At 44.2% G+C, this 23,928-nt stretch overlaps 1 protein-coding gene across 3 annotated transcripts in view; it reads left to right on the top strand.

Annotated features, from left to right (window-relative positions):
- tmem200cb (transmembrane protein 200C, genome duplicate b) overlaps positions 1–23,427 on the top strand; it is a 68,335-nt gene extending 44,908 nt beyond the window's left edge. For all 3 annotated transcript variants that reach the window (XM_068215032.2, XM_073932420.1, XM_021468397.3), the window contains 2 exons: positions 15,579–16,246; positions 22,823–23,427. In XM_068215032.2, coding sequence (XP_068071133.2) covers positions 15,612–16,246; positions 22,823–23,399 — 1,212 coding nt within the window. In that variant the 5' untranslated portion in view covers positions 15,579–15,611 and the 3' untranslated portion in view covers positions 23,400–23,427. The remainder of the gene's footprint in view (positions 1–15,578; positions 16,247–22,822) is intronic.
- Positions 23,428–23,928: the final 501 nt, after the last annotated feature.

Raw genomic sequence — 23,928 nt, 5'->3', positions numbered from 1 at the left:
CTTGCTACGCTATCATCGTTTTAAAAATGCCACACTTCTATTGACAATAAAAATTCTGCAGCACTATTTTAATGCATGTAGCATCTTTTTAAAACAGTGACGTCATAGTAACGTTCTGAACGTTACAATTCAGCTAATTGGCTAAGTTAAGAAGAGTTTCACACAAGACACTTTAAAGTGCCTCTAAAGGTCCTGTGAAATTTAGGGGTGTTTTCACACCTGCCTTGTTTAGTTTGATTGAATTGCACTAGAGTTCGTTTCTCTTTTGGTGCGGTTGGTTTGGGCAGATGAGAATTCAGCAATCGTTCTCGAGTGCGCACTAAAAGCGGACCAAATAAGCGTATCGAGACCTGCTTGAAGAGGTGGACTCTGTTCGCTTTCAAATGAACCCTGGAGCGGCTCATTTGTGGTGAGAATATGATCCGTACTAAAACAGGTCCAACCGCAAAAAGTACTGCGCCTTTTTGGACTTGTCCAGCTGTCGTAGGCCGATGCGCTGTGCATTATGGGATATGGAGGAAAAATTTGTTGACAGCGCTTTACCAAAAGAGAGAGAGAGAGAGAGAGAGAGAGAGAGAGAGGGGAAAACATTACCTGATGGATCGTGGGTGATATTTCCGCAAGATGAGCATGTCGCAGTTTAGCTAAATTAATTCACGCCTCCTCCTGAAGTGACGAGCGATGCATTAAACACTGTTTTCCAGCCGCGGCCGCGCTTCGTTTTTAAAATGTATAGTTTGTCTAAAGCAGAGAGTCAGCGCAGTCGTCCCTCCAGAGTCAAAACCACATTTTGTGTCTGCCAGTTTTGTTTACTTGCGGGAGTTCAATAAACCAATCAATAAGCAGTTTAAGAAATAACACCATCTGGCCAATGAGAGATGTGGATTTTGTCACATGACTGCATTTTGGCTCGTTTCAACTGGTTCAGACCAAAGCCAGCAGTGTGGTGTGAAAACCACCCAAAGACGGCAGAAGATGCAACAATGCATCATTTATTGCGCTTGGTCCGGACCAAATGAAGCGAACTACAGATGTGAAAGCAGCCTAGAATGAAGTTAAATGTAGTTTTTTTGGATGCTAGTATCAGTAGTTGCTAGTTTTTAGGATATATGTAAGCTAGTGTGCTCCAAAATAGACAAAATTCACATTTAGAACATATAAAACCTGATATAAACATGTTCGCTTGTCATTTATCACTAAATCGATCAAAGTTATTTTTTTTATGTCACCCCATACTTTAGTTTCTCATCAAACCTTCTGACTAATTAAATGCTCTCTCGTGTCTGACATGCCTTGCTCCCTTCAGGATGCTTTACAGTTGATGCATTTGAGCTCAACCACTAAAACTGGCAGAGCTGTGATAAAGCAGAACAATGCTATTGGCTGTTTTTTACAAAGGGGAGGAGCTACACACTGTCCTGGAGAGCAGTGATCAGCTCATTATATATTAGACAGTAATGCACTGTATACGTGCTCAGTAATCCCTCATATATCTGTTCTGTAGTATCACTGTTTTCCAGCACGCTCAGTAGGGTGTATATTAACGCAACATTCTCCCACAAGCCTGTGTGTTGGATGGAGTCTAACTTTAGGAAGAGAGACACCAAAGTGAGGACAGAACACGTTTTGTTATGTATGTACTGAATCTCCAGCAGTCTGTGTAAATCCTGAGGTTTTGTGCGGCGCGGGGAAGGAGACTCTAAAGAAGCCTGGACTCATAAAGGCTTCAGACGAGGCTTGTGGGATTGTTTGGTTTGTCTGGCGCTGACATTAAAGCCGTATGGATCAGCGGTGGGCCGAGGCGGGTGTGTGGGAGTGTGTGTGTGTGTGTATCAACCACCTTTAAACACAGGGATGAGCTGAAGGAAAAAGAGCAGTCAAGACCAGTAGAGTAAATTAAAGAGTTACTCAAATTAAAACTAATGCAATTAAGAAGTTTTTTTCCTCAGTAATTAAATCGGGTATTTCATTTTTCTGAGTATGTACTGTATATATATGTATGTATATATCAGAGATTGCGTTAGACTTTGTCATTGTCCGTCATTTTGATGGAGAGGGTTGTAAAATTTCCGTCATAACCTATAATTGACCGTCAATTAATTTGCATATTTTCCAATCGCTTTTTTCATTCATATTTTAATAATGACCTTGCACGACCAGCATATAGGCTAAATATCCATTCATTTATTGGACAAATGAGCAAAAACTCATATCAGCCTTACCTCATATCTTCCTTCTGTGTCCACCTGAACTGGCTGCTGTGCGTAATCAAACGCACCAAGAGAAACTGATCCAGATGCAGTTGTCATTAAATTCTGTGTCTTTGCCTCGGAAAGTTGACTTCTTAAGACAGTTTTAAATTTGGAGGCTGAAGCCGCGTTCTGCTGCCAGACTGGAAAGTCCTTGTCAGGAAGCGGCCCGGACTCTACAGACAGACTCGGGCCAGATATGGTTAACAGGAATTTTGCCAGTGCTTTACAGCCGCATCACAAAGGCATGTGCGGGAGCAAGCTGCGGGCCGGATAACACTCGCCAATGCCGAGTCAGAGCCGGAGGCGCCGAATGGCAGCCGAGCTAGGGCCGATTACTACCTGCTATCTGGCCATTTCAGACCGCGTTTTGAAGTTAGGAAACATTTCTCCTAAGAAAGTGATCAGAAGTTTGCTGGATTTTCTGAATGTGGGATTTCCTGGTCTTGCAAGCACTGGTTTCACCGGGAAAAATACTGCAGCACGCGCTCCTACAGCACCAGGGCCGCGGCTTCACCCCTCTGCGTTCGGTAGTGCTCAGCTCACAAAGCACTCCAAACCACCTGACCTCCTTGTTGCCGCTTGGTTGGCCCGTAACAACAGCTGTCGGCGACTGAGGATTTTTGTCTGTTTGTTCTTCGTCGTCCACTGCAGCACTTCCTCTTTTTTCACCTTTATTATTAATATCGCAACTATTTGGCTGTTAAAGAAACTTCTCACTCAGCTGCGGCGAGATTTTTGCAACGGTGACAGAGAGAAGACAAAACAAGGATAATCGCCATCAGCTGGACAGGAGAGGGAATTACAGCTACAAATTACAATAGATCACCCTCAGCATAATCCGTCAAAATGACGAATCACCTTCAGATTTTTCCGTCACAGGTGAAAAAATCCATCAATGACGAAAAATATTCAGTTAACGCGACCTCTGGTATATATATATATTAGGGATGTAACGGTATTGTAAATACCGTCATAGCGCAATATTAATTTATTTCGATATTACCGTAGTCGCATGACTCGGTAAAACTATAGGTCTTCTGAGAAAATTTGCTCAGGCGAATGAAGCGAACGGGAGGTACCGGAAACTACAATTCCCATCAGCCCAGGCTTGGCCATAATCCCTTGCGGTCTGTTGTCGCTACAGATCCAGTAATGCGGAAATGGAGTGTGCTGCTAGAAGCGGGGATCAAAAAGAGCTGGAAAACTCTAAAGCAGGTGTTGTCGCCGCGCGCGTACTGAATAGCGGTGTTGTCGCGCGAGTTCTTATCAGCTGTGTTGTCGCGCGAGTTCTTATCAGCTGTGTTGTCGCCGCGCGCGTACTGAATAGCGGTGTTGTCGCGCGAGTTCTTATCAGCTGTGTTGTCGCCGCGTGCGTACTGAATAGCGGTGTTGTCGCGCGAGTTCTTATCAGCTGTGTTGTCGCAGCGCGCGTACTGAATAGCGGTGTTGTCGCGCGAGTTCTTATCAGCTGTGTTGTCGCCGCGTGCGTACTGAATAGCGGTGTTGTCGCGCGAGTTCTTATCAGCTGTGTTGTCGCGCGAGTTCTTATCAGCTGTGTTGTCGCGCGCGTTCTGATCAGCTGTGTTGTCGCGCGCGTACTGTAAAGCGGGGACGGAGGGTATGTCGCGTCGTGGGGGCACTTTTGATCATTTTGGAAGGGAACTTTCTATCCAAGACTAAAAAGGGCATGTGCACTGCACAGGTTGAGCCCTGTGTGTGCACGTGCCTGCAAGTTGGGGAATACGACTAATAATCAGTCATGGGGACTGCAGAAACACAGCACACTGTTCAGATTGATGCAGACATGAGATCTCTATCTCACTCATGGCTTGTTCTCTCAAGTGGGGGAAAGACAATGCACAACGTTACCCACTGCTGTCAACCTGGGCCAAGTCATATCTCTCTGTCCCAGAAACCTCAGTCCCAAATGAGAGGGTTTTTTCTGTTGCAGGGGACATTGTAAATACCCAGAGATACCAGCTTTTACCAGATTATAGTTATATGATAATTTTCCTTTAAACCCATCTCTATCTGAGTGAGTGAGTGATTAAATGTTGAATGTGATGAGTTTAACAATACTAAATTGAAACTTTATTTTTTTACATGGTTTAATATTTTGTTGTTATTAAAATTGAAGTTCCTGTTTCAAAGCTTACAGATAGATGACTAATTTGTATGTCATTGACACTTTTGGCACTTTTTTGCAGTATTTTCATAAGTTTTGTTTTTTCCTGTAAATGATTCAATAAATACCGTACCGTGACATTCATACCGAGGTATTACCGTACCGTGAAATTCTGATACCGTTACATCCCTAATATAAATATATATATATATATATATATATATATATATATATATATATATATATATATATATATATATATGTGCGATTTACGTGGCCGGAGGTACGTATGGCCGCATTTCGTTTTTTCGAGCCAACACTTCGGGGTGGTGTGACGCCGCTCTCCTTTTCTTCGCGTTTGCCAGCTGACGGCTCACCTCCGTGTGAAGGCCTTTCCACCTCAACCAGTTTGTCCGCTTAGCTCGGAGTGTTACGTCGGCAGAGCGGAGGCCTGGAGGAGGAGGAGCCGGTCCCGGCGACGACGACCGGGTTGGATTTCGAGGAAGAGCGTTTCCAGAAATCATGTAAAATGAAAAACAAAATAAAAAAATAAAAGCGAACGAGTTTGTGAAGGGGCGAGAATGCGGTGAAATACGAAAAAATCGGACGAGGGCTTTTGCTTTTTTTTTTTTTTTTCTGGACTGCTTTTGTAAATCGTTGCTTGGGTTTAAGGAAAGAGGAGGAGGAGGGTGGCTGGGCCCAGCAGCCTCTGGCGGCTTTTAACGTGAGGACAGCACCGGTGCGAACGGCGCGTGCTCCCGAGAGGTGTTCGAGACGCAAAAAAACACGCACAGCTGCCTCTCGTGGATTCGCAAAAACAAAAACTGCACAAACACGTACCTTTTGTGACCTCCAGAAACATCCGCGGGACTACGTTTCCACAATGAGCCCGCGTTGAAAATAATAATTATTGTAATATTTTAATTCTTTAATTCCTTTTCATCTGTAAAGATATTTGCGTATTGCTGTACATCCTGTGTGTATTAAGCAATGGGTAAGCGAGGCGCACAACTAACACGCTCTGCGCTGGACTCTACACCTCCTCTCAGTTGGTCTATTGAACAGTCTATTTTAGACGCCTCCTGTTTTAGACCAGAACGCCTATGGCCGCACATATGAGCGCAAATGCATTTGCTTTTTAAAAACGTCAAAATGATCCTTACGTCCAGCTGAAACTAGCAAACAATAATTGCGTTACGCCTTGCGCCGCATTGCGCCGGATGTATGATAGGGCCCATATATATGTGTGCTGCATAATTTCCATTTGTACTTCAAGCATTGACCACCTTCTTAATCAATTTTCTGTTCAGATGTCAAGCCTGTGCAAATAACCGAGAAAGCGTCAATCTGAAGACACATTTTTATGATGTGGTCATGTAGACTAGCTTCTTACAAAGTATTTTAAAATACAAGACACTGAAGTATTTTACTACAAAATATAAACCTGTTTAATAAACCTCATCAAATGCTTATTACAAAACACTGTTTTGTATTTAAATACATGTATTATAAATACTGCCCATCCCTGGTTGTCAGGGTGTTGCTATCCAGTTGCTAAGATGTTCCGAGTGTTCTTACTGTATACAGTTATAGTGGTTGTTGAGTGCTCTGGTTGTAATTGTGGCTCGGGTTATTGTTGTGTTGTGTTCAGTGTTGCCAACTTAGTGACTTTTCAGACCCCCTAGCGACAAATTTTCAGAAAAGCGACTATATAGTGACAAATCTAGCGACTTTTAGGGTGTTACTGGAGATTTTTTTAGACTGTCATTTGTCCATACTGTACCGTCCCTACTCTTCTCAACGAGCTGCGGGTGATGCTGTCAGCCCCTCCCCCGCCTCACAGCACTGACAGGTGGCCCAGTCCTCCTCGTACAGCAGCCTCTCAAACCTGCAGCCTGACAGCAGATCACCTCTCTGCGTACCGACGGCAAATGATTTAGCACCGGCAGTGTGAAGGTATTCCCCTTGTACAGTCAAACCGATCTGCTTCTCCTTTATTTTAATTTGGCCGTTTATTATTTTCTTGTTCACAATCACAGATATTGTAGAGACAATTTCAGAACTTGTATACTGCATTCAAACAGCAATGCATTTAGGTAATTTGACATGCTTATATAATGCGCAGAGCAAGTATAAATACCTCTTTTATTGACTAAAGGCTGTCAAACAAACAGAAATGGAAGAGCGTGATGACGTCAGTAATATGCAAATTAACGAATGACGTAATCTAGCGACTTTTCGGCCAGAGCTTTAGCGCCTTTTTGTTGAAAATAGTTGGCAACAGTGGTTGTGTCATGGTTGTGGTGCTCCAGATTAAGCGTCTGCGGTGTCTCTGAAGCGGTCCTGTCTCCCGTCTGTCAGACGTACAAGCTCATACACGCTGACATTTCCAGTGACTGTGTGTCCTGATGGTTTTACTGAAGACTTTTCACACCATGAATTATTCATCGCAACATCACTGTACGCCACGCATAATTCTGAGGGATTAGGCAAATTGAAAACCTGCTGGCAAGGGTGAACTCTACATTAGTCAGTGTAATTAGGCCATGTCGTCTGCATCTGTAATTGATTGTTTGATTGGAATCGGGGGCTGGTGAAATCTGAATATTTGCAGATGATGTGAGGAGAAGTCAGTGCCGTGCTAATGCTGAACTCCTGAGAGACGGCAGAAACTGTCGCTGTAATCTCTGATGTTGGGTGTTTTTTTAACCCCATGTGTTTACATGCTGCATCTGCTTCAATCAATATGACGAACAGAAGCCGATAACTGCGTGCGTGCTGATAAACAGATGCAGGGATTATGACAAAGCAGAAATACAAAAGCAACATGTTGGCTCTGAACAAAAATACAGCAGCTTCGCCTTATAAAGCAAACAAACAGGCGTGTTATTTCTCACTCAGTAGCTGCTCCTGTAAATCTGAAGAGATGGCAAGGCAAGGCAAGGCAAACTTTATTTATAGAGCACAATTTTATACAACCGTAGTTGATCCAAAGTGCTTTACAATGAGATAAATTTAAAAAAATAATAATAATAAAACTTGAATGAAAAAAAATGTAAGAAAATGAAATAGATGTGTAATATTAAAATACAGTATTAAAAAATTACATGTATGAGTCACTCAAAGGCAAGGGAGTAAAAATACGTCTTCAAGTTAGATTTAAAAGTATCCAAGGATGGAGAAATCCTGATGTTCAACGGGAGACTGTTCCATAGCCTTGGGGCCGCAACACAGAAAGCTCGATCACCCTTTGATTTGCAGCGAGACCGAGGGACAGACAGATGATCTATATGGTCTACAAGCTGTATATGGCCTAATAAGCTCACTGAGATGTGCTGGAGCTCTTAACTACTAAAACACTAATAATTATAACGATTACTATGATAGATTCAGGCGACGCAGTGGTGCAGTAGGTAGTGCTGTCGCCTTACAGCAAGAAGGTTGCTGGTTCGATCCCCAGCTCAGTTGGCGTTTCAGTTGTTCTCCCTGCGTTCGCGTGGGTTTTCTCCGGGTGCTCCGGTTTCCCCCACAGTCCAAACACATGCGATATAGAGGAACTGGGTAGGCTAAATTGTCCGTAGTGTATGAGTGTGTGGGTGAATGTGGGTGTGGATGTTTCCCAGAGATGGGTTGCGGCTGGAAGGGCATCCGCTGCCTAAAAATGTGCTAGATAAGTTGGCGGTTCATTCCGCTTTGGCGACCCTGGATTAATAAAGGGACTAATGCTGTGTTGACACCAGACGCAGAACGCGCAGGTAAATCACGCAATTCGCGCGTAAAAAGCCACGTGAACATTTGAGGTTACCCGCTTCATTCGTGCGTCAAATTCACTTCAGAACAGACGTGGATTCGCGTGATGGGCGGGGCTTCTGTCTGCCCATGACTCTAGCTTCATAGCTAAAGGGCTAACATGGATTTTATGACGAAAATAACAGTGTTTATGTGCTTTATGAAGGATGATAAACAGCGTCGATACGTTTAGGGCCGTGTCTGAGTCCACTACATGCTTTCAGAGGTGCATCCAGCTCTTTAAGCTCATTAACTCCTCCAGAAACTGAACCTGGCTGATGGAGGTTTTCAGCGGTGCTTCTGACTGAGCCCAGCCCAGTTTGATGAACTTCTTGTCGGTGTCTGCTGGGGAATTTCCCCCGGGACACCGACAACAGGCGATACGTCACAATCACGCCCCCACAAGAGCAAGCTTCTGATTGCTTGACGCGGCGCAAATGTCTGCTGAAGTTTAGATTTTTAAACTCAAGTGATTCGCACGAAATGCGCATTAAGCGCGTCAAACGCGCAAAATGCTAAATTCGCGCGTATTGCACCATTCGCATCGCGTAATTCGCGTCATTCGCGCTGTGCCGCATGTAACATGTTAACATGTAAATCACATGTAAATCACTTTAACTTGTAAATCACTCGCGCTTGACACGCGTTCCGTGTCTGGTGTGAACGCAGCATAAGCTGACAAGAAAATGAATGAATAATAGATTCAAATGAGTCACCTGTTGTCATTAGGACTGGGTGATATAAATAAGTACAGTCCATAACAAAGTTATTAGATGCAAAGTTTTAATTTCTAATGCAAAAATAACTCAAAAGTAATGTAACGCATTACTTACCGAAAAAAGTAATTAAGTCACACAATTAACAGAGTGGAGGAACTATCACGTCAATTTGTATGCTAAAACCCGGAAGTGAGTTAGCATTTTAGCTGTTCCGGTTCCCTCGTCCCAAAGTCAATAGATTTTTTCAATGAGGTTTCATATATATATATATATATATATATATATATATATATATATATATATATATATATATATATATATAAAGGGGGCGTGGCTTTGTGGGGGCGTGGTTTGAGTCATAGAGGCGGGGCAAAATTTCTCACTCTAAGCTAAAACCAAAAGTTGGCAGCCCTGGTATGCTGTGAGGACTCTGATCTCTCCAGTTCCTCCGGGAACTCCCAGAAGCAGACGGTGTGCAACAAAACAATAAACTTTCTAAACTGATGAGATCTGCAAGAGGCAGTTGTTCATCTGTCGTTATCCCACACCCTGAGCTCCTGCTGTTCTCTCACCTCATCACCTGCTCCACAGCTTAGGAAAACACTCCTATTTTCTCAAGAGCAATTACAAAAAAACTAAAGCATAAGAAGCTCTTCATTTTGTCCTTAAGAACGTCCTAATTTTTTTATGTGCATGTGGGATTTGCGGTAAAATCTTCAGATAAATTCACAGAGGATGTATATGTTGACTGTATAGAAATATCTGTTCATATTTTCCAAAACAGCTCGTCACACAGCCATGGGATCAGAAAATGATGAACCTATATTTTAAATGAGGGAAATAAACAAGCGTTATGTGTGTGACTAAAAAAAGTTCACTGTATACAAAATATTTGTAGAATTTCTGTGAAATAATTGGCACAACCCCCAAACAAATATTTATTTCAGATTTGCAAAAATATAGACTGCTCCCTCAAGTCTGAAATGTACAACAAAATGTGCCCGGAGCAATGTATTTAATGTTTTGCAGAATCGAGACAGCGCCCTCTAGTGGATTTGACATCTGAAACATACAACTAAACGTATCCGGAGCAATGTATTTTGTGTTTTGTAAAAATGTAAACAGCGCACTCTTGTGGATTTGTTATCTGACAGCGCCCTCTAGTGGATTTGTTATCTGACAGCACCCTCTAGTGGATTTGTCATCTGAAACGTACAACTAAACTTACCCGGAGCAATGTATTTTGTGTTTTGTAAAAATGTAAACAGCGCCCTCTTGTGGATTTGTTATCTGACAGCGCCCTCTAGTGGATTTGTTATATGACAGCGCCCTCTAATGCATTTGTTATCTGACAGCGCCCTCTAGTGGACTTGTTATATGACAGCGCCCTCTAATGCATTTGTTATCTGACAGCACCCTCTAGTGGATTTGTCATCTGAAACGTACAACAAAAAGTACCCGGAGCAATATATTTTGTGTTTTGTAAAAATGTAAACAGCGCCCTCTTGTGGATTTGTTATCTGACAGCACCCTCTAGGGAATTTGTTATCTGACAGCACCCTCTAGTGCATTTTTCAAAACGTACAATAAAACGTACCCGGAGCAATATATTTAATGTTTTGCAGAAATACAGACAGTGCCCTCTAGTGGATTTGACATCTGAAACGTACAACTAAACGTATGCGGAGCAATGTATTTTGTATTTTGTAAAGATGTAAACAGCACCCTCTAGTGCATTTTCCATCTGAAACGTACAACAAAACGTACCCGGAGTAATGTATTTAATTTTTTGCAGAAATACAGACAGCGCCCTCTAGTGGATTTGTCATCTGAAACATACAATAAAACTTACCCGGAGCAATATATTTAATGTTTTGCAGAAATACAGACAGCGCCCTCTAGTGGATTTGACATCTGAAACATACAACTAAACGTATCCAGAGCAATGTATTTTGTGTTTTGTAAAGATGTAAACAGCACCCTCTAGTGGATTTATTATCTGACAGCGCCCTCTAGTGCATTTGTCATCTGAAACGTACAACAAAACATACCTGGAGCAATGTATTTAAAGTTTTGCAGAATCATATCATATCATATTTCAGATTTGCAAAACTATAAAAGCGCCCTCTGGTGGATTTGTCATCTGAAAAAAACAAAACATACCCGGAGCAATGTATTTTATGTTTTTCAGAAATGTAGACAGCGCCCTCTAGTGGATCTGACATGTACAACAAAACATATCCACAGTAACATGAGATGTTACTCATGTGAGATTTGCAAACATTAAAAAAAAAACCCTCTATTTGTCATCTGTAAAGCACAACAAAACACACCTTAAAGGGATAGTTGACTCTTAAAAAATATTGTTTTATAAGGTATTTTTAAGGTGTATAACCACTAGTAAATAGTGAGAAAAATTTCCTTTTTTAGTGAACTATCCCTTCATGTATTTTAGATTTTATTATTGGTGAACAATGCATTTATTTATTTCAGATTCGCAAAAATGTACACAGCACCCTCTAGTGTTTTTTCACCTGAAACGTACAACACAACGCACCCTAAATTACGTATTTTAAATTTGCTGAAATATAAACAGCACCCTTTAGTGGATTTGTCATCTGAAACGTACAACAAAACGTACCCGGAGCAATGTATTTTATGTTTGCAGAAATGTAGACAGCGCACTCTAGTGGATTTGTCATCAGAAATGTACAACAAAACGTACCTGGAGCAATGTTTTTTTTTTTCACATTTCACAGAAATGTAGACCGTGCCCTCTAGTGGATCTGAAACGTACAACAAAACGTACCAGGGGCAGTGTATTTTGTGTTTTGTAAAAATGTAAACAGCGCCCTCTTGTGGATTTGTTATCTGACAGCGCCCTCTAGTGGATTTGTTATATGACAGCGCCCTCTAATGCATTTGTTATCTGACAGCGCCCTCTAGTGGACTTGTTATATGACAGCGCCCTCTAATGCATTTGTTATCTGACAGCACCCTCTAGTGGATTTGTCATCTGAAACGTACAACAAAAAGTACCCGGAGCAATATATTTTGTGTTTTGTAAAAATGTAAACAGCGCCCTCTTGTGGATTTGTTATCTGACAGCACCCTCTAGGGAATTTGTTATCTGACAGCACCCTCTAGTGCATTTTTCAAAACGTACAATAAAACGTACCCGGAGCAATATATTTAATGTTTTGCAGAAATACAGACAGTGCCCTCTAGTGGATTTGACATCTGAAACGTACAACTAAACGTATGCGGAGCAATGTATTTTGTATTTTGTAAAGATGTAAACAGCACCCTCTAGTGGATTTGTTATCTGACAGCGCCCTCTAGTGCATTTTCCATCTGAAACGTACAACAAAACGTACCCGGAGTAATGTATTTAATGTTTTGAAGAAATACAGACAGCGCCCTCTAGTGGATTTGACATCTGAAACATACAACTAAACATATCCGGAGCAATGTATTTTGTGTTTTGTAAAGATGTAAACAGCGCCCTCTAGTGGATTTGTTATCTGACAGCGCCCTCTAGTGCATTTGTCATCTGAAACGTACAACAAAACATACCCGGAGCAATGTATTTTATGTTTTGCAGAAATGTAGACAGCGCCCTCTAGTGGATCTGACATGTACAACAAAACATATCCACAGTAACATATGTCAGATTTGCAAACATTTCAAACAGCGCCCTCTATTTGTCATCTGTAAAGCACAACAAAACACACCTTAAAGGGATAGTTGACTCTTAAAAAATATTGTTCTATAAGGTATTTTTAAGGTGTATAACCACTAGTAAATAGTGAGAAAAATTTCCTTTTTTAGTGAACTATCCCTTCATGTATTTTAGATTTTATTATTGGTGAACAATGCATTTATTTATTTCAGATTCGCAAAATGTACACAGCACCCTCTAGTGTTTTTTCACCTGAAACGTACAACACAACGCACCCTAAATTACATATTTTAAATTTGCTGAAATATAAACAGCACCCACTAGTGGATTTGTCATCTGAAACGTACAACAAAACGTACTCGGAGCAATGTATTTTATGTTTGCAGGAATGTAGACAGCGCACTCTAGTGGATTTGTCATCAGAAATGTACAACAAAACGTACCCAGAGCAATGTTTTTGTTTTTTTTTTTCACAGAAATGTAGACAGTGCCCTCTAGTGGATCTGAAACGTACAACAGAACATACCAGGAGCAGTGTATTTTGTGTTTTGCAAAAATGTAAACAGCACTCTCTAGTGAATTTCCCATCTGAAATGTCAGACAAATACACCCTAAATAATATTTCAGATTCGCAAAAATGTAGACAGCACCCTCTAGTGTTTTTTCACCTGAAACGTACAACACAACGCACCCTAAATTACGTATTTTAAATTTGCTGAAATATAAACAGCACCCTTTAGTGGATTTGTCATCTGAAACGTACAACAAAACGTACCCGGAGCAATGTATTTTATGTTTGCAGAAATGTAGACAGCACCCTCTAGTGGATCTGAAATGTACAACAAAACGTACCAGGAGCAGTGTATTTTGTGTTTTGCAAAAATGTAAACAGCGCTCTCTAGTGAATTTGCCATCTGAAATGTCAAACAAATACATCCTAAATGATATTTCAGATTTGCAGAAATGTAAATGTAGACACAACAAAACGTACATGGAGCGATGTATTTTATATTTCGCAGAAATGTAGGTTATGGTACTTATTTTCAGCAAGTCTGGGCAGGTTGGTCTGGTTTATGCCGCTCATTAGATGGTTGCCAGGTGCTGTTTTTCCACTCCAGGGTACGAATGGTCTTCTGGTCACCTCTTGTCCCAGTGGAAGCTCAGTGAAGCTTTTATTGTCTTGGATTTATGGCTGTTTCTCCTGATTTGGAAAGGTGTGAATGGATTGTGGAGCCAGAGCAGTGTGTGTGTCTCTGAGCTCCTGCAGCGGTGTAAACACTTCTTCATGATCAGGAAGGATTCTCTCGTTCCTGGAGCATTGTTTAAGCAAATTATGTGGTGTATTTATCATGTCTGAATGAGCTTCTTATTGTGTAATTACGCAACAGACATGATGCATGTAGTGTTTGGGATTAATAAGTTATAAAGCAACGAGTTGCTCTAAATAATGGGACTGCTGTTCATATTTAGGTCATTTAATTACCGTTACTTTTAATGTACTTGCATTAATATCTGTAGAGAAATTCAACAGATCTGTATGTAGTTATGGTGTCACGCTGGGTAGCATGATTGCCTCAAAGCAAGAAGGTTGCTGGTTTGAGTCTCGGCTGGGTCAGTTGGTGTTTCTGTGTGGAGTTTGCATGTTCTCCCCGTGTTGGTGTGGGTTTCCTCCGGGTGCTCCGGTTTCCCCCACAGTCCAAACACATGCACTGTAGGGGAACTGATGAACTAAATTGACCATAGTGTATGAGTGTGTGTGTGTGTGTGTGTGTGTGTGTGTGTGTGTGTGTGTGTGTGTGTGTGTGTGTGTGTGAATGTGTGTGTATGGGTGTTTCCCAGAACTGGGTTGCAGCTGGAAGGGCATCTGCTCTATAAAACATATGCTGGAATAGTTGGCGGTTCATTCCGCTGTGGCGACCTCTGAAATAGAGACTAAGCTGAGGGAAAATGAACGAATAAATGAATTATATTGTGCAGAATAAACTAAACAGGGTCACTTTATCATAATGGTTGCACATGATTATGAATTACCTATAAGTCACAATCTATTGCATGCATTAAATAAGTTGCCATTCCTTTGAAATGGTTCCTGTTTAAATGCATGCAATATTTAACTTTTCTCTATCTTTACAAAATGTTATGTTTGTTTTGAAAATACTTTTATTTCTTAATAAATTTACTGCAGTACTGGGTCAAGTTAAAGCAATAGGAAAAGTAATTTAAACACAACTTTGGCAGTATAATGAGTCAATATTTAAATGTTAAACTAGATTGGCCACAATGTATGAGTGTGTGTGTGAATGTTAGAGTGTGTATGGGTGTTTCCCAGTACTGGGTTGCGGCTGGAAGGGCATCCGCTGTGTAAAACATATGCTGGAATAGTTGGCGGTTCATTCCACTGTTGTGACCCCTGATAAATAAAGAGAGTAAGCCGAAGGAAAATGAATATTTACTAGTAGGGGATCTAAGATGAAGCAAAAATTAGCATGTTCTCCCTGTATCGGTGTGGGTTTCCTCCGGGTGCTCCGGTTTCCCCCACAGTCCAAACACATGCGCTATAGGGGGATTGATCAACTAAACTGGCCATAGTGTAGGAGTGTGTGTGTGAATGAGTGTGTATGGGTGTTTCCCAGTGCTAGGTTGCAGCTGGAAGGGCATCCGCTGTTGAAAACATATGCTAGAATAGTTGGCGGTTCATTCTGCTGTGGCGACCCCTGATGAATAAAGGGACTACGCCGAAAGAAAACGAATGAATGAATGAATCAGCCATTTTTCTTTCTGTCAGCATTACATTTAATTAAACAGTTAATAAATGATTACAAATCAGATCAGCTGTTTGTCTAATACATTAGTTTCGTGTAATAATCAGCATAATGTACATCCAGCCGGTGGTTATCACAGGATAAGCCATTCAGTCTCATACGACAGATCAGCTGATAAACCTGTCGTGGTATATTCTGTGAATCTACGTGATCCCTCACTTATACTGTTTGGTTTGTTCTCGCCCACAGGATGATTGACAGTCTCGTTATCCAATAGCAGTGATGATTGCAACTGGCGGCCTGCTGAGGATCACTCGGCGACAGGATTCACTGCGATCCAAGAACCGAGCAGAAAACAAGAAAAAGAGGAAAGCCAAGAAGAAGCGTAAGAATGACGTGGTGGTGGTGAAGGGTAAAGTGCAGCTGTGCTCGGGTTCGGGGCTGGTGGCGGCGCTGGGCGTGCTGATCCTGCTGGTGGGTGTGGCCATGGCCGTGCTGGGATACTGGCCTGTTGAAAACACACACGCCACAGCGGGCTTCACGCATAATAACGAGTCCAGCTTTAACTCCTCGTCTCCCGTCGCACACTCACTCGGGTTCTTCCAGAGTCTGTTTGGTGGATACCTGCAGTCGGACAACCTGAAAGTGCTGGGGCCGCTGGTCATGGGCATCGGCATCTTCCTCTTCATCTGCGCCAATGCAGTTCTGCATGAGGACCGAGACAAGAAAACGAAGATAATTAACCTGCGGGACATTTACTCCACCGTCATCGACATCCACAGCCTGCGCAGCAAAGATTGCATCCCGTTCAATGGCCTCATCAGCCACATGCAGTCTAAGAGTGGCGAGGGAAAAAACACGACGCCGAGAAACTCAGGAAAGCAGCGGCGCCTGTCGTGCGCCAGAAACAGCTTTGGGTGAGTTACTCTTTACATCATTAAAGGGGTCATGAAATGAGAAATCAAAATATCCTTCGTTGTTTCTCATATTAGAGCTCGTATTGTCAAGAAAATGTCCTGTAGGTTTCAGAACTCAACACCTTGTGGTTCCTCTGAAATCAGCTCATGTTGAAGCAGATCTGACCAAACCACAGCTTCTGGAATGTTCTGCTCTATGATGTAATAGGGAGGATAAGCTCCGCCTCCAATAAAGTGATCAAAGGTTTATAGTGTAAAACATTCTGTTAGGGCGTACTCACACTATGCTATCCGAACCGTGCCCAGGCCCGTTTCCCGGATCGTTTGAGAAGTGTGAGTGCGCTGAATCAGGCTCTGGCATGGTTCACTTGGCCGGCCCTGGCCCGGTTGGAAGAGGTGGGCCTGAGCGAGGTTCACTTGGGAATTGGCGCGGTACGCTTGTAGTCTGAGTGCAAAACGCGCCAAAGCCCAAAACTGAAAGTGAGACGTGACTTTAAGGGGCTGTTTCACATGGATTTATTAATCATTCTTACTGTTCAATGAACGCAAACTGCCATAGATTATTAAACACGCAAACCCCTCACAGCACGACAGCTGCACCTTCAGCAGACCTCCTCATTCCTGCAGCACGAGAGCTTTATGATTGTTTATGAGCGCAAAAAGTGGCAGATCTGTTTGGCGAAATATTTGACTGCATATCACCAGGGCCGGTGCGTCCATAAAGCGACCTAGGCGGCCACCTAGGGCGGCAGTATAGAGAGGGCAGTGTCCGAGACACCTCCCTTATGACCCGCGTCCTCAGTTGTGTCTGTGACACCTCCCTCACCACCCGCGTCCTCAGATATATTCGCGCATAGGCGACACTTCCATCAGCACCCGCGTGTCCTAAGTTATATCCGCCCATAGGGCGGCAGAATTAAGGTCCGCGACACCTTGTGTCCTCAGTTATATCTGCGCATAGGGCGGCAGAATAGAGGTCCGCGACACCCGCGCGTCCTCAGTTATATCCGCGCATAGGGCGGCAGAATAGAGGTCTGCGACACCTGGTGTCCTCAGTTATATCCGCGCATAGGGTGGCAGAATAGAGGTCCGCGACACCCGCGCGTCCTCAGTTATATCTGCGCATAGGGCGGCAGAATAGAGGTCCGCGACACCCGCGCGTCCTCAGTTATATCTGCGCATAGGGCGGCAGAATAGAGGTCTGCGACACCCGCGTGTCCTCAGTTATATCCGCGCATAGGGTGGCAGAATAGAGGTCCGCGACACCCGCGCGTCCTCAGTTATATCTGCGCATAGGGCGGCAGAATAGAGGTCCGCGACACCCGCGCGTCCTCAGTTATATCCGCGCATAGTGCGGCAGAATAGAGGTCCGCGACACCCGCGCATCCTCAGTTATATCTGCGCATAGGGCGGCAGAATAGAGGTCCGCGACACCCGCGCGTCCTCAGTTATATCTGCGCATAGTGCGGCAGAATAGAGGTCCGCGACACCCGCGCGTCCTCAGTTATATCCGCGCATAGGGTGGCAGAATAGATGTCCGCGACACCCGCGCATCCTCAGTTATATCTGCGCATAGGGCGGCAGAATAGAGGTCCGCGACACCCGCGCGTCCTCAGTTATATCCGCGCATAGGGCGGCAGAATAGAGGTCTGCGACACCTGGTGTCCTCAGTTATATCCGCGCATAGGGTGGCAGAATAGAGGTCCGCGACACCCGCGCGTCCTCAGTTATATCTGCGCATAGGGCGGCAGAATAGAGGTCCGCGACACCCGCGCGTCCTCAGTTATATCTGCGCATAGTGCGGCAGAATAGAGGTCCGTGACACCCTCGTGTCCTCAGTTATATCCGCGCATAGGGCGGCAGAATAGAGGTCCGCGACACCCGCGTGTCCTCAGTTATATCCGCGCATAGTGCGGCAGAATAGAGGTCCGCGACACCCGCGTGTCCTCAGTTATATCTGCGCATAGGGCGGCAGAATAGAGGTCCGCGACACCCGCACGTCCTCAGTTATATCCGCGCATAGGGCGGCAGAATAGAGGTCCGCGACACCCGCGTGTCCTCAGTTATATCTGCGCATAGGGCGGCAGAATAGATGTCCGCGACACCCGCTACTGCACTGCCTGTTTAGCCTTATTAATATGCAAAGCTGTCTGACAATCAGACTAGTGGATGTTTACTCCTAAGTCTATAGTTGTCCTTGCTTGTTTCTCACAGTTGATCTGTGCCTTTAAAGGGGTCAAGATTAGAGAATCCAAAATCCCTCTGCGGAGTCTGTTCAGCTTCCTCCTTTGCCAGCAGATCCAACTCAACACCTGGTATTGATCAGTAGACAGCTCTGCCGCTGAGTGTCCAAGACATACGGTTGGAGATCAGATTAATTAGGCAGCCATGGATTAATTGTAAGAGAGTTAGACTTTGGATCCACCGCCATATCACACTGCAGCGCAGGCGCGGTTACTCACTGAACCTAAGCAGGGCTGGGCCTGGTCAGTGCCTGGATGGGAGACCAGATGGGAAAACTAAGTTGCTTTTGGCAGTGGTGTTAGAGAGGCCAGTAGGGGGCGTTGAACTTGTGGTCTGTGTGAGTCCTAACGCCCCAGTAAAGGGAAGGGGACACCATACTGTCAGTGAGCGCCATCCTTCAGATGAGACTTTAAACCAAGGTCTTAACTCTCTGTGCTCAATAAAAATCCTTACTTCTGGTAAAGAGTAGGAGTGTAACCCCGGTGTCCTGTCCAAATTCCTTCTTTCGCCCCATACCCATCATGGCCATCCACTGAATTGGTTCCATCACTGTCTCTCCACTCCCCTCCACCTATAGCTGGTGTGTGGTGAAGCACTGGTGCCGTTGTCCTGTGGCTGCCGGAGCATCATTCAAGTGGAGCTGCACACTGGTGGTGGTGTAGAGAAACTCCCCTCATGATTGTGAAGCACTTTGGCCGTATGTCTATACACAATAAGTGTGCTATATAAATACGCATTACATTCAAAGGTTGCTGGTTCGAGTCCAGGTACCAGCAGGGATCGTTGGTGGGGAGAATTAATAATAAAATATCCACCTCAATACCACTGCTGAACCCCCATCTGCTCCCCAGGTGTATGCTCACGCGTGTAAGTTGCTTCGGATAGAAGCATCTTCTAAATGCATAAATGGAGATGGAAAACAACCACAATGTTGACCCTTACCCTCTGGCCTAGGGTGTCCTGGTGCCATGTGCACTGATGGACACCCTTTTGCTTGAACATGGTGTTCATTAGGGACAAACTCCTCGGGTTCCTCGCAATCACGCCTCTCCAGGTATCACTGTTGTACACCCACATGGGCAACGAATCCCCCAGTAGAACAGTATAATCCTCAGTTGGAGCACCTTCCAGCACCCTACCAAGGACTCCAAGAAGGCAGGGTACTGCACTGGTGTTTAGCCGGTAGGCAGAAACTACAGCGAGAGACCCATCTCTGACCCGAAAGTGCAGAGCGACCTTCTCATTCACTGGGGAAAACTCCCAACACATGGCGGCTGATTTGGTTAGCTATAAGCCCACACCAGCCCACCACCTCTGACTGTGGGGATCTCCAAAGCAGAGAAGAGTCCAGCCCTCCCTCAGAAGCTGAGTTCCAGAGAGATTAAACTGTGTGGAGGTGAGCCCGAAAATCTCTAGTCTGTAGGGTTCAAACTTTTACACCAGTTCAGACTCTTTTCATCCCAGTGAGATGAGATTTCATGTCCCAAGAGAAAGTTTCTATGTTTCTACCGCAGCCATATCACCCTGCAGCCCAAGAGCGGTTACTCACTGAAGCTAAGCAGGGCTGAGCCTGGTCAGTGCCTGGATGGGAGACCACTAGGGAACACTAGGTTGCTGTTGGCAGTGGTGTTAGTGAGGCCAGCAGGGGGCGCTCAACCTGTGGTCTGTGTGAGTCCTAATGCCCCAGTATAGTGAAGGGGACACTATACTGTCAGTGGGCGCCGTCTTTCAGATGAGACGTTAAACCGAGGTCCTGACTCTCTGTGCTCATTAAATATCCCATGGCACTTCTCGTGAAAGAGCAGGGCTGTAACCCCGGTGTCCTGGCCAAAGTCCCTTTATCGGCCCTTACGATCATGGCCTCCCAATCACCCCTTTCCACCGAATTGGCTCTATCACTGTCTCTCCTCTCCACCAATAGCTGGGGTGTGGTGAGTGCAGTGGCGCTGTTGTCCTGTGGCTGCCGTCGCATCATCCAAGTAGAGCTGCACACTGGTGGTGGTGTGAAGAGATTTCCCCCTCATGATTGTGAAGCGCTTTGGGTGTATGACCATACACAATAAATGCGCTATATAAATACACATTACATTACATTACATTACATTACAAGGATCAGGACACCTGACTTGTGGTGACCCTGCTGGAGAATGGTCCCACCAGGGCCGGAGCATGCTGAACTGGTGCTGTAGGCAAAAGAAGAATATGCCGCCCTCAACCCTAAAGTGGGGGAGGTTGTGTTACGGTTCAAAGTGCGGACCAGGGGGTTGGTTGTGTGGACCGGTGAGAGAGGGTGGAGGAGGGGTTATGGCGGCCGCCAAGATCGCCTCTATGGGTCCTATGTCACTCCTTTGGGTTGAGTCCAGCTTGGTTCCGAGGGAAAAAATCTGCCAACCAAGTGAATGTATGCATACCCCAACTCCAGGCCTGGCTCCAGGGTGGGGCTCTGATTGCACCATATTGGGCCATGTCATGGCCCTGGATTGTGTTTTACTTATTATGAGTTTTTGAACCTTATTCTGTCCTGCCATCTAGAACATTTTTGCCTTGTAAGACCCTACTAGGGACATTTAACCCTCGACAACATGGCTTTCAGGATCATTCAGGCACTCAAACCCCTCCACCACAATAAGGTGATGGTTTAGATCAGGGTTGTCCAAGCTCGGTCCTGGAGGGCCGGTGACCTGCACAGTTTAGCTCCAACTTCCTTTAACCCTTAAAGACCTAGAGGTACTTTGTGGGCACCTAATGGGTCTATATATATATATATATATATATATATATATATATATATATATATATATATATATATATATATATTTATTTATTTATTTATTTTAAAGCAGTTTTATTGTTATTTTAGCAGTCAGCCTCAAGTGTCATATATTATTTTAAACAGCAGAACCTAAAGCTTCAATCTGTATCATTTAAACGTCCGGTCTAAAACTTTTTTTGGTCCGAGAACATATGAACAGACAAAAAATATTCCAGAATTTTCAGAAAAACGTTTTTTTAAAAAGTGGCTTCCTCTAGTTATTACAGATGAAACCTCATGAAGTTTTTTTTTTTCTTTATAAATATACGCAATGATGTTTTATACTTCCAAAATAAATTTTGCCTACATCCACCTTTCCCTGAGCAAGTTATAGCAATTTATTTCAATGTTATTCTAAGGCGTTTTTCAGCTGGAAAAACTAGCGCATATATTTACTGACAATGTAAATGGCCAAAAGTTCTGGGAATGAAATAAACAGAAAGATTGTTACAAAATAACAGAAAACTAAAGCAAGTTTGACTTTTTCCAAATAATAAATTTTCAGTTACCATAAACAACACCACTTACAATGAACAAATAAAAAATAATAAAAGTCCAAATAAACATGGTGCAAATCCTCAGTAAAAAATATATATATAAATATTTACTATACTATAAATAGTTACATAACTAAACTAGATTCAATATGGACCATCCTTAGGTTTCATGTGCCAGCATATGGTGTTGACCCTGCTGCTTCTCAACTTTTGAGTTGCAGACAAACAGCCGCACCGTCATTTGCGTCCTTTGAAAACAGCAAGAGCAGCACTTCGTCTTTGCTGTGTCACTGTTTTGTCATGTTTTGTGCTGTTGTGCACGCAAAAGTATTTAGTATGAGAATTATTTCATGCAAACTTTTTTTTTTTTTTTGCGTTTTATTTAGCTGTGCGTAAATGTACAGCTCCATTTTGGGTTGTTCAAATTTCTGATTGCTGGTCCACAACGCAAAACCTATGCTTATTCGTTGAGAGAGAGCGAGTTTGGATCTGGGCATGGAGGAGGGACAATGCATCAATGCATCATGTCTGGTTTGTCCGGAGACACAAGCCACGAGCGTTCATTTGTCAAATCAGCGTTGTCAAAATGTGATGACGGAACCACACTGCTTCCGGAGCCTCCGAAGGTCCGTGAATGTAATGCTTTACAGCGATGGAAAGCTGAGACTCTGTTCTTCATGCCAATCTTTGAATTGTACGGAGCGGATCAAAAGTTATTAAATATTTAATACTTATTTTTAGCCGCGGGCGGCTGTTTGGGTCTTTAAGGGTTAACACACCTGCCTGGAAGTTTCTCGTACACCTAGAAAGAGCTTGATAAGCTAGCCCAGGTGTGTATGAGGACACCGGCCCTGCGGGACTGAGCTTAGACACCCCTGGGTTAGAGTAACAGAACAATGTGTGCTAGCAAAATAAATATAGTGAATTTAGAGTTTACTAAGACGGTACACTGTAATTAAATGAGCTGTAGTCTGTTACTGTAGATTTTATTAGGTCAATGATGTCATTTTGCATGTCCTGTAGGAAACATAGCCTGTGTGCCAAACGGCAGTCCTTCAGCGACACCATCTACAGCATCTCTGGAGGCGGGCAGGAGGCGCAGTGGGAAACACACTCCATCGTCAGCTCGTCTCTGAACGCCTTCACGCTCCCCGTCATCAAACTGAACAACTGCGAGATGCAGGAGGCCGAGGCGTCTCGGAGGAGGAGCTGCGGAGGAGCCCTGGAGACCCGCGCTCAGGTGTCCCGCACACACATCTCACGCTCACAGGACTCCCAGCTGGAGAAACGACCCGCCGCTGCTGGGTCACTGCTGTCTCAGCTGGAGAAACGACCCGCCGCCGGGTCACTCCTGTCTCTGAACACACTGCCGGACGCAGCCGGAGCCCGTGGGGAGACGCCCGCGCGCAGGTTCAGCTGCCCTCGACTGGAGCGCTGCAGCAGCCGGAGATACAACAAACTAGCAGAGCTGAGCGGAGACTCACTGGAGACACCTGACCCAGACACACACACACCTGCTGAACAGCTGAACACACAAACACACACACCTGCAGAACAGCTCAACACACCTGCAGAACACACACACCTGCTGAACAGCTGAACACACAAACACACACACCTGCAGAACAGCTCAACACACCTGCAGAACACACACACCTGCTGGACACACACACCTGCTGAACCCACACACCTGCAGAACAGCTAAACACACACACACCTGCAAAACACACACTCTTGCAGAACAGCTAAACACACACACACACACCTGCAGAACAGCTGAACACACACACACCTGCAGAACAGCGGAACACACACACACACACACACACACCTGCAGAACAGCTGAACACACACACACACAAACACACACCTGCAGAACAGCTGAACACACACACACACACACACACCTGCAGAACAGCTGAACACACACACACACACACACACACACACCTGCAGAACAGCTGAACACACACACACACACACACACCTGCAGAACAGCTGAACACACACACACACACACACACACACCTGCAGAACAGCTAAATACACACACACCTGCAAAACAAAAACTTGCAGAACAGCTGAACACACACACACACACACACACACAACTGCAGAACACACACACA

Source organism: Danio rerio, chromosome 2 (genome assembly GCF_049306965.1).
Source record: "Danio rerio strain Tuebingen ecotype United States chromosome 2, GRCz12tu, whole genome shotgun sequence".
Taxonomy (NCBI): domain Eukaryota; kingdom Metazoa; phylum Chordata; class Actinopteri; order Cypriniformes; family Danionidae; genus Danio; species Danio rerio.
The sequence above is the reverse complement of the archived record's forward strand: the minus strand, read 5'-3'. Positions and strand labels throughout refer to the sequence as shown.